The sequence below is a fragment of the Lingula anatina genome, chromosome 3, assembly GCF_051362555.1.
Source record: "Lingula anatina isolate TDL-2025a chromosome 3, LinAna3.0, whole genome shotgun sequence".
NCBI lineage: Eukaryota > Metazoa > Brachiopoda > Lingulata > Lingulida > Lingulidae > Lingula > Lingula anatina.
Genome location: NC_141769.1, coordinates 19,604,490 through 19,616,353, shown reverse-complemented (window position 1 = coordinate 19,616,353; position 11,864 = coordinate 19,604,490). Strand labels below are relative to the sequence as shown.

Sequence of the window (11,864 nt, the reverse complement as noted above, 5' to 3'; positions counted from 1 at the left end):
AACTATTTCAAATATTTGATTTTAGAGAGGTATCGAAAACTGCATTATTTCTCTATGTATGATTTATAGATGTATTTCATGTCCGTTATTTTAGAAGATGGCGCGCTCCTTGAAAAGTCAAGAATTTTGCCTCTGAAAATATTTGGAGGTGAATATTTTGATTTTTATCTTTTGTATCCTCTCCAGAATAATTCCTTCAGGCACAAAGTTAACTGATGAACCTGCTTATATGATAGATTTAGAGAAATATATGTTTGTGTTTTATTCTGAGAGTGCAAACTACTAGTAAATTACTAACTTACTGGTACAAGTTTCATTACTGGCACCAGAAAATAATTAAAATTACATTTAATTTATTGATCACGGTCGTCCCTGCTTCTGTACCACATTAACTGATGCATTTGCACTGACTCCATGTTCTATTTCAACTTGAAGTTCAAGATTAGCATAGATGCTTAGACTGCTGTACATACAATTTCACCTCATTGTCATTGATTCTATACTAATCCAATACTGTCTTATGTAGCATCATTTGTGGATGCCCAGTCAAATTAAAAACTAAAAATTATTTCAGACAAGTGATCATGGCTGACATCTCTAATCTTGGTCGATTCAATGGGCAGAAACCCCTGAAAGAGTATGTCACTCCCTACAAGATCGTTCTGCTGGTGCTTGTTAGAGAATACAGAACATTTAAAGACAACAGTGAGAACTCCTTGGCTGATGCCGTTGATGCTATGCAGTGGATTTTCACAGAAGAAGACAGAAAGGATTTTATGACCATGCTTATTTCATTATTACAGGTGTAGTGCCATCACCCTGAGCTTCAGAGATAACTTGACACTAACCTCTTCACTATAGCCTATCTTCATAGTGTCAAGTTACTTGACACGATGAAGATAGAGTATAGTGAAGAGGTTAGTGTCAAGTTATCTCTGAAGGTCAGGGTGAGTGCCATTGAAAGAATGGTGAATTTAAGTGTTTACTTTTGGAGCAACATGGACTGAGCACATGTGTGCACAGGGATGATTGATTAGTGTGCTCATATGAGTGCAAATGCATTTCTTTGCTCCTTGCTTTACTGTCAGACATTCATGTCCTGGCTATATACCATGTTACCAAATGCAAGGAAATGGAACCAGATACTTTTATCTATTGTAACAAGTGCAAGATCTTAAAATGTAATTTTTGTTTAATCAAACAATCCATTGTCGAAAATTCTGTTCAAATTTTGGCTGTTGTAATTTATGTATAACAATTCTGGTCTTTTTTTTTTTCTAATAAAGATCCCTAAGTTGTCAAATGTAAGTAGTGACATTTTGACTTCTTCTTTTTACAGGCACCTGACATGGAACTGAGGGAGGTTGTTCTTAAAGTGCAAGAAATCCAAAGACCAAAATACTTAGAAGTTTTCTTGAAAAGGTATAATGCTACTGAAATGCATGTCTGGATTTTAACAATATAATTGTACGCAAAACATGTGATTTTTTTATGTAATCAGTGGCTTTTTTTTTTAAAATGGAGTCTGCCTGAAGCTTCAGATATTTTGATGTTTATCCAGAGCATCTCCTTCAAAAAGGATATTAGAACATTTAATTTATTTCTAGTGCTCAGAAATTCTCTGATTTACACTTGTACAATTTTGTAAAACAGTTGTTGAAAAAAATTACTATGATTACATAGCCTTGAAGATATAGATTTAAGTTTCAATTTATGTATGTAAAGTTTTGAATAACTAATTTTTGAGACGAGTATCATACAGATCTCAACTTTTAGAACAAATAATTTTAATTATTAGTTCAGTTAAATCAAAAGTTTAAAATATTAAGTGTTGTGCCTCTTTTATTAAACTTTAAGGATAGAAATGTCAGATTTTTAGACCATTAGCAACATGCTATTATTTGAAATGGGAATAATTAATTTAGTTCCCCATTCTTTCTGTTTTAGGCTTGAATATTTAGCAACTAATGGGATAATGGCTTTGATGGATTATTTCAAAGCTCTGAGTGAGATGTTCGAAGAATCAGAAGATCAACCTGGAAAGTTTTTGGTCAGCAAAAGTAGTGTCATTGGTAAGTTAAGATGGTGCTTCTGGTAGAATTCTTCCATTGCAGGAAGTTGTGGGTACTTTTCCCATGACTTGACCATATCAAAGGCTATCATAAAAATGGTACCTGCTGTCTCCTTGCTAAGCACTTGGAATATAGAACACAGGCAAAGGAAAAAATGGGTAAATGTTCAGTAAGTATAAACATAGCATTTCTCACTGCATTCTCAGACTTAAATATAAGCTACAAGAAGCGCTGTTGTAATATGGTAGAGTTTACTGTTGAAATTGGTTTTCCCCATTCGGTTATGTTATTATTTTATGCCAGTAGATACAGGTGGGATTTTGTGGTACAAAGAGAAGAAAGAGTTCTGGATTTACTGGAAATTTGGATATTTGCTGTATTTTTTTCCCCTGAACCCCTTATATAAATTTGTGTGCCTTTGGCATCTGCATTTTGAATTTCATGATTTCTTTTTAAGGTCCACAGTCTTTGTTATAATTTTAGGGTTATTTATCAGAAGAATGGGACTGGCATTTGACAAACTTTCCTTTAATATGGTGACCAAACTGTGCCAAAGTTACAGGAGATACTTCAGGGCATATAACAAGGACCAGGAAAATGGAGATGTGCCTTTAGAACTGGGACTGGAGGCATCACATAAACAGCAGGCACAGGTTTATGAAAGGTGAGAAATTTGACAGTCAATACTCACTGTATATCAATAATATAATAATACAAAATACTGTAATTGTAGAGTATTGAATATACATCTTCAGGTGGGGTTGTTTTATGTAATTTTTAAATTGGTCATTCTCAAATCTTCAGTTTAAGCTCTTCTTGCTTTTTGACACTATGAAGTTAGAAGTGGTGCTGTGCCATTGTAAGTAACTAATTGCTGCACGCTTCAATTTCAGTGATGGTGGAATACTTGGTTGCAATACCTATTCACAGAGACAGGCAGAGTACTTTATTTCTCAACAGGTTACTTTAATTTATTAATATTAAAACATTTCACCTTTTGATTCATTGATTAATTGTTTTACTTTAATTTTCACTGGTTGAGTATTTGAATGTTAATGTGCAGTAATAGTATTATTATTTATAATAATATTTTTAAAAATTAAATCCAAAATTATGAAGATTTGCATCTAAAAACCTGTTTAATTTTGATTTTTTATAACTTTTACACTGACAAAAATTTCACATATTTATTGCACTGCATGAAAAAATGATCAGTAATCAAAACTAATGACATCTATGTACACATGTTTTTATATGTATATTTGAAAGAATTGTTTGAATCGTGGAAAAAGGTTTTTTAACTGTAGAGGTTTAAATAATTGAGGTCCTGCTGGCCAATTTATATTAAAACCGAGGGGTTGTTTTTCTTCACCAAGTAGATGATAAATAATGAATTTTTACTTCGAATCAGCTGTCAAATTACTTGATGAAATATTTGGGTGTTTTTTCCGAGTTATGAATTCTCAACACTCTACTCCTCTGGGCTGTAGAACCCTACAGTGCATGGGTGTAAGTTTTCAGAATTTTGCCTGGCTTCAGGATTTTCAGTCTTCATTTTTTTTTACAAATAATTTATAATAACTGCAATGAAGAACTGCATGCTAGGTTTTCAGAACTTGGAGTTTTTACAACTTTCACATATGTATACTCTTATGTTTTGTATATCAGGTGAACTTGTTACATCACAATGCTACAGAGGCTCTGCCTCCTCCTAAACTTCAGTCAACAGTTTCACAGCTACTGAGGAGCATGCCACATTTGGCAGAGGCAGTAAGTGTACCTGAAAAATATAGAATTTATCAATATTTTCGATGTCACCAAAATGTTTAGAATTATAGAAAAGGATATTAAAATTTTTCATGATGTTCCAGAATAATTTAGAATTACAGATATTTTAAGGTAAAACAGAGATTTTACATTGTACTGTTACTAATAAATAATTGATGTTAAAGCTGAGATCAAACTTTTTAAAAGTTAAGTATCATTGTGTTACTGATATTTCAAATTCTGCTTTAAATTTATCATTTTTATTAGCACTTTCTTAGCTACCTGAACAATCTACGAGTTGATGAATATTGTGGTGCTATACATAGCCTGTATCATTACTTTGACCGTCACGCTTTGGCCTCGGTGCTGACCAGTGCAGCGAGCAAGGATGAGAAACTGGATGAGTGCAACAAGCGGTTTAGATATGCTGCTCTCAATTTGGCAGCCCTGCATTATAGGTTTGGGCACAGGTAATGCATTCTTGTTGTCGGAGCCATTGTGATATTATGTTTAAAGTACTAGTAAGGTTTAGACACTTAGACAGTGTTGTAATAGAGTCCAGCAAAGAATTTCATCAGATGTTCTATGCCCTTAAAAGTTACATTAGGAGTTTCTTCCAATAACAGCTAAAATGAGGGACATCTCCACTCTTTATTTCAATATCTCAAAAGATATTTTCATAGGGAAATATTGGAGTGGTAATAAATCTGAGTATAGCTGTCATTAGAAGAAGTTCAAAATAATTGTAACTTTAAATGAAAGGAAAATATTTAATAATGAAGATATGCATACACCTTACACAAGAAGACTTTCCCTTGTACTCTGTTGAATGTTGCATCACTGGGGTAATGTCTAACCTGATCAGTTACAGCAATCCCTGACCCCAGTTTCACAAAAAAACCTAAGTCAGTTCCTTGGCGTAGTTGATTAGGATTTTCATGAGAGTGCTGTTACACTGCTCCTGATAGGGTAAGATGTGGCCATGTAATTAGGTTCTTAGCCAGGGAACCTGACTTAATTTTTTTTTTTTTTTTTTTTTTTTTGTGAAACCTGGGCCTGGAACTGGGAACACCAGAGACATGCTGTTAGTAGAGAGCAAAGTTCCCAGAGACCTGAAACTCGGGTTGGGATTGACCTGTCTGAGTCAGTATTTGTCCTTTCATAATTCTGAACCAACCACTCAAACTGTTTCCTTATTTTACTCGCCTGTTCTTCACAGAACAAGTTAAGATGTTTTTATGTGAAACATCTCTCAATGTGAATGGGCAAAGGTGGCAGTTTTTTTTTTATTAAAAAGAGTGTTTTTATTTATATTTTCAGAAAAGAAGCTTTGGCAGCTCTTCAGGAAGCTATCAGAATGGCACACGAGACCAATGACAATGTGTGCCTGCAGCATGCTTTGGTGATTTTCTCTCTCTCTCTGTCTCTCTCTCTCTCTCTCTCTCTCATGCAAATAATTGATTCTTTGAATTTATAAATATATTACAACATATAAATAATGCTGTAGAAACAAATACACATTGATTTTATTTACAGATAGTACATGTAGATGCTACAGAAACAAATTCTGACAATTTGCAGCCATTTAGTTTTAAATCAGTTTATTTGTTTATAAGAATTAATGCCACTGTCTATATCCAATTGTTTGAATATTTAAAATTTTATATTTATTAGACTTCAAAAGTAAAAGATACTGCTGTCACTGACAAACTTTCACTTCACACATTACAATACTATAATACAGGATACAGATTTACTTGAACATCAGAGGCATACCACACAAAAAATATGCACTGCCTTTACATAATTAGCACCACACTATGTATAAATTTGGTGAATGTTTAATGCTCTGTGTACATTTCCAGGGGTGGCTGTACAGGCTAGGAGAGCAGTACACGGCAAACACTGCAGATCTCATGTTTAGAGCAGTGGCCAAGTCTGAAGATCTACATCTCCATGTACTAAGTATTCCATGAAAAATCTATAATTGATTTTTTTACCTCTAAGTGTTTTCTCCCTTTTATGAGACCCAGTGCACCATTTAAAATGAATCTTGCTAACTGGCTGTGTTGAACACAGTGGTCCTATTTTGGTGACCCTTTTAAGTAATAGCCAGATATTTAAAAAGGTTTTTAAACTGGCATGGTACAGAAAACTCTGCTGCTTCAATGTTAGAAGGATCTAAGACACATGTTTTTCTTTCCAGTACTTGGCATCACTTGGAGTTCAGGCATTTGCCCAGCACAACTCAGTGGCTGCTGCTGAACCAGCAAGGTAAACAAAGAGATACATGGGTTAATAAAAAAGTTTAATAGAGATTTATATCTGTGACATTACCGAATATATACATATATAATATATAAATATAAAAGTATCAATCCAGTCCTATGTGCTAACTAAGTCACCATTAGTTTTACCATTAGTTCTATAATAGCTTCTCTCAGACATGGAAGCAGTTAAAGTTAAAATTTCCATATACAAACATCTGACTCTTTAATTTTCCCCATCAAATTGTTTGCCATATAGCTGCTGCTGTTTACCTTTATCCCATATCCATAGGAACATGGGGATCAAGATACTGTCATGCTGAACTAATCTGATGATATTTATAATGTTTTGTGAACACCAATGATTTTTACATTCAGTATTTATGTTGTTTCTCTAATTTTTATAATTTTTAATATCTAATTTACAGTGTGTTCCAGTGTCTTGTAAACAGTGACATCTTGAACTGCCAGCATTCCATGGTGGATCTGATGGCAACAAGTTTTGCACAAAAGTCAGCACTTTGGAGTCTGTATGGGAACAGGTATAGAGCAAAAATCACAATTTGTGATTGTCTTGTTTGCATAATTTTAATTTTTGACAATTTGACACATTTCTCTCTGAGAACTATATGATAAAAGAGCTGTAAGCAAAATCGAATCAAACATGACATTTTGTCTCTTTCACACACAGTACACATAAAATAATATGTGAACAATTTAGAGTATCAAAAAGAATTTTAGCTACAAATAATCTTTTACGAAAAATTGGGATAAAAGACACAGAGACCTGCTCCTTCTGTAATGAACACCCTGAAACTCTTCAACACTTATTTATTGAGTGCAAAGTAATTGCTCCCCTTTGGGCACAAATACAGGACTGGATCCACTTAAAGACTGGACAAGTATTGCAATTAACAGCATCTGATATAATTCTAGGAATTCCAAATTTGAAGTGCAATGCGCTCAACAGTTTGCTGATCATAACAAAATTTATTATATATAAATTTAAAATGAAAAACATTACCCCGAACATAGAAAATATTAAAATAGAATGGAGACAGGCCTACATCGCAGAGAGAAATATAAGTCTAAGAAACATGACAATAGATAAATTTAATGAAAAATGGAAAAAGCTGCAGCCTCTCTTCCTGGACTGATATCTTCTGTCGTATGTTCCCCTGCCAATATTTGATAGTAAAACACATATTAGTTTTTATCTGAACTAGATCATAGTATTAATTAGTTATTATCAAGTATTTTACTATTAGATTATATATCGTTGTTGACAAATATTTTAAATGATACAATACCTATATATATATATTGCAAATGACTGAGTGTCTCTTTGTGAGTGAGTAAGTGAGAGAGTGAGTGAGAGTGATTTTTATTTAGTTATTTATCAATTTTGTATTTTTTGTTGAGATATGCAATTAAAAAAAAAAAAAATAATAATAATATGTGAACAGTATAATTACATACCTTGGCTTTCTTCGTCCCAAACATGCCAATGAACAAAAGCACTGGTGCTGGGTTTACTTATGAACTCCGCATATTCTGTCTTGGGAGTTTAACCCCCTTGTAATGGAAGAGAGGATTATCTTTAATTGCAACTTAACCAAGTTTAGGACTTGATTTTCATTTTTATTATTAAATGGTAACATTTACTTGTTTATTAAGACTTAAGTCTTTATGTACTTTTCCAGACAAATGTCCTCCCTAACCAGTCAGCTACTTTTGAACCTGGCATCTTCAGATGGTGGGGTGTACCACACAGGAGAGGCTGAGAGCTTGGGTCTGTGTAACTTGGCCACCATGCACGCAGAACAGGTGGGTTGCCTCTTACTTGACTTTGCCACACCTACTTGACTTTGCCACCATATTTTACTTCAGTTTAAGAAGTTTGTTATCCAATGCTCAGGTTATTTTACAAGTCAACTAGTTCTTGGAAAAATGTAACAGAAAAATGCTTCTGGAATTTGATATAAAAGAAAGGCAGAATGACAGTATGAAAAATTTAGTAGTAGAAAGATGTTTGAAAATGTGTTATTTGAATGAGATATGAATAGCACTGAAGTCTTGTAATTCCTAGAGAATAAAAAGTATTTTGTTATTTTTTATAGGGAATGTATGATATGGCATTTGAAATCATCAGTTATGTCAAACAGAAATTCCCCAAGCCTTCCCAGCATGCAACAGTATGGTCCATTTGTGAGCAGAAGATAATGTTTGATCAGGCAGTGCATTGTGGTAACTGGCAAGTTGCTATGGAAACTGTGAACAATATTTCTGCTATAGATTCTAAGGAAGGAGAATACAGGAAGGCTGTGTTGTTGAAAGAAAAGGGCCAGGTTGAAGATGCTTTCCAAATATTGCACAGTTTTCTTGTGGAGAGAAAGAAGAAGCTGGAAAGCTGCTCAGCTGATTTGTATTCCAGGTTATTTTCATAATTTTAATTTTTTAGTAATGAGGCATATAAATATTTGTATATGAGTTGAATATATTTACGTTGCATACATAGTCATGATGTAAATATTCAGTTTTATTTCAAAAAAGAAAAAGAGCAAAGCTGTTTGAAATACAAGAAAAAAAGTAATGAATTTCTGTCATGGTATGGAGTTCTTGTGTAACTGAGAGATGTATTATCTATGCCAGCCTTTGTTTACAGATGTTTTTATTTTTCAAATAAACTTGTAAAAGGATAAAGACATTGATTTCAACTGTGTTCATAGACTAGTTCCCTGAAATGTCATTGAAAAATAGTTAGATAACCTTCAAATTACTGTAATTCTAGAGTCTTGCTTGCTCTTGGTGAGTTATACTGCCAGACAGACAACCCCTCTGCTGCTATCCCCCATATATTAGAGTGTGTCTCAGTTGCCAAGTCACATCACATGTTACTGACACTTATTATGGCCAAGATGCACCTGGCTTTCATACAGGTAAGTCTGTGTCTGCATGTGTGCCTCTGTGTGTGTGAGTGTGTATTCATCCATTAAAAATAAAATGTCATGTCATCGTCGTAAAAAAAAATTGTTTTGAGTTTTGAAGAGGGAGTATGTGGGGGGTGGGGAAGCAGGCAAGTGTATATGATCAGAAGCATTCGTTTAAGTCATTTAAATGGCCTATCTGTAGGCATCTGGGATACATACAAATAACAAAAATAATGCAATTGAGCAATATTTTCCTATTGGTAAGACCTGTGCTACCTTGAAATTGGAGTTTTATTGAAGGAAATGTGTACCTAGTCTAGTAAAATGTTTCTCAGATGACTTCTTATCTCCCAACATTGTCAATTAGACGGGGGAATTATATTGTAGACGATATAATTCCCTGCATGATCAGACTGACTTGTAAGTTGAGTAGAAGAATTAAAATCTTTATGTAATATTATTACTAATATGCAAAATATTACTGTATGACTTGTCTGCACAAGTGGTATGTCGGATCAATAGATTTGTACTGTATCTGTTATAGTTCACCATGAATATGCCTGCTCAGGCACTAAGAATGATAGAGGAGGACTTGGTAACAGTATTGACTCATGGGAGTGTATATAACAAGGCACGGACACAGTACCTGTATGCTAAATGTAAAGTGGCTGCCGCCACTCAAGAAAAAGACACATACCAAAAGAAAACAGGTAATGGAATTTATGCTGTGTAAATATAGCACTCTTAGGCTACTGGTAGAATTCTTTTCAAATTGTATGATTGAATTACTTTTTAGTTGAGAAAGTAGTATGATTAGTTGAGAAAAATTAAGGTATTTTTTAATTAGCAACTTCTCTGTTTTAAGTCTGACAGTAAAATCTAGAGCATAGCTGTAAATAGGTGTAAAACTTGTATCTAATAAAACCATTGACAATAGCTTAGCTGTATTAGGGAGCATTTTATTTAACAAATCACTTAAGCTAGGATCCACAATACAGTTTTAATAAGAAAAGAAGGGAAAAGTTTTTATAATGATAATAATAATAACAACATTGTAAACAAGCACTTTATTGTATTCTTATCTCTCTCTCCCTCTCTCTCTCTCTTTTTGTGATGTCTGTCATTTCTGTGTGGTGTATTCTGTCCTCAAATCCACCTTCTCTCATTATGGCTTCTCTCTCCCCCCAGCACGTATGTCAGCAGTATTACTAATGAACACTGTTATAGACAACCTGGTCTCCATACAAGCTCATTGGAGGACTAAAGATGCTGTATACTACCAGGTAAACTGTGTGTGTGTGTGTGTGTGTGTGTGTAATTCTTGTAATGTGAGATTTTTTTATGTTTTATGTTTTTATGGGCAAAATGAGTTCAAGTGTTTTTACTAAAAAAAAAAAAGACGACATACAAATTTACTCTGAAAGACCAGCCAAAAAACTGTTAAGGAATAACTGTTGCTAGATTACTTAATGATTGTGTTTAACTACCCTACAACATTATGGGTTGAAAAGTTCTGTCATGATTTCCTGAATTTCCATAATTTCAATTTACACCAACTTGTATGAAAATGAACCTTGTGTTTAGAAGCAAACAAGCCTACAAAATGTGATTAAAGTTTTGAAGTTCAAGATTGAATTTCTTAAGATATTGAATGGGTTAATCTCTTAGCATGGGATATGATTGAGGTAATTCAGCAAAGCAGATTGGCATATTTTCCAGAGTAAAACATCACAGCTCAGACATCATTACCAGATTTGAAGTTTTTTCCCTCTTTCAAAATTTTTGATGGTAATTTTTTAAATGAGCATCATGACACAGTTGTTATTGTCAGCTTCAAAAAGTTTCTTCCTTCTGTCATAATAGTTGTTTTGTAATTGTTGAAAATGAACATCAGGACACAGTCAATATTATCAGTTCTAAAGAAGTATTTTCATTTTTTTTTGTTTCATGATTTTTAAAATGTAAATATCCAAAACACAAAATATTTTTATCCACACTATGACACACACTGTGGTCTATATAGTTCAGATTTGCAAAAAAGAAAGAGGATATTTATCTCATAACAATGCCATTTATTCTACTTCCAGGCACGCCTGTGTCATGAGCTCGGCTACACAGCAGAGAGGAACAAGTTTGCCCTTCAATTTAGACAACTGGATCAGAAATACCCAACTGTCAACTCTCTAGCCATCAATGTGTTATAATACAATTCAGACAACTGGATTAGGAATTATAAGATGGAGTTCACAAGGAATATCTACTTATGGAGGAAATAAAAAATAACTCACAGCTGTGCTTAACCCTTAGATTAATAAAAAACGCCTTAACTGTCATTGCTATCTAAAAGCATGATAGCTAAAATGCACAAATAAAAATAAATTGAAATAATTTATACACAGGTTCATTTAGTAACTGGAAATGGCAAAAGAGCATGGAACTCTTCAGTGAACTGAGACTTGGTAAGCTTATGTGGATGGATAATTTATAGAAAAATTAGTTGTTGAAACCTATATAACAGAGAGACACATTGGATGTAATGTCCAGTATGTTGCTTCACCTTATCTGAACATTGTAATACATGGAGTGGTTTTGTACATAATCTTACTACATGAAATAAATGAATATTTCTCCTTTTTTTTACATACAGACAGATGTGTTTGTACATAAAGCCATCACCTGTGCCTGTGGTCACTGTCATCACCCTTGTCAAGAACTTTTAGTGATAAGTGGAATATCGTTTTACCTTTTGTCTTCAAACTTACAGAACTGATGAATTGTCATCAAATACAGTTCAAGTTCAAAAGTTGGCTTGATCAGACCATTTCTCC

General features: G+C 33.6%; 1 protein-coding gene across 1 annotated transcript; it reads left to right on the top strand.

Moving 5' to 3' along the window:
* Positions 1-11: 11 nt before the first annotated feature.
* LOC106156200 (anaphase-promoting complex subunit 5-like) lies at positions 12-11,684 on the top strand. Its single transcript, XM_087008124.1, has 18 exons — positions 12-148; positions 575-803; positions 1,340-1,422; positions 1,948-2,072; positions 2,556-2,736; positions 2,966-3,032; positions 3,741-3,842; positions 4,107-4,309; positions 5,160-5,241; positions 5,705-5,797; positions 6,046-6,113; positions 6,535-6,648; positions 7,810-7,933; positions 8,227-8,540; positions 8,898-9,045; positions 9,581-9,746; positions 10,225-10,319; positions 11,124-11,684. The coding sequence occupies exons 2-18, from the start codon at positions 585-587 to the stop codon at positions 11,238-11,240; spliced, it is 2,301 nt and encodes a 766-aa protein (XP_086864250.1). The 5' UTR covers positions 12-148; positions 575-584; the 3' UTR covers positions 11,241-11,684.
* Positions 11,685-11,864: the final 180 nt, after the last annotated feature.

Excerpts from the sequence above, each read along its gene's own strand:
- LOC106156200 (XM_087008124.1), top strand. The coding sequence starts at position 585 with ATGGCTGACATCTCTAATCTTGGTCGATTCAATGGGCAGAAACCCCTG. Across the intron at positions 2,737-2,965 it reads CAGGCACAGGTTTATGAAAG|TGATGGTGGAATACTTGGTT; the intron begins GTGAGAAATTTG and ends CTTCAATTTCAG. Across the intron at positions 5,242-5,704 it reads TGTGCCTGCAGCATGCTTTG|GGGTGGCTGTACAGGCTAGG; the intron begins GTGATTTTCTCT and ends GTACATTTCCAG.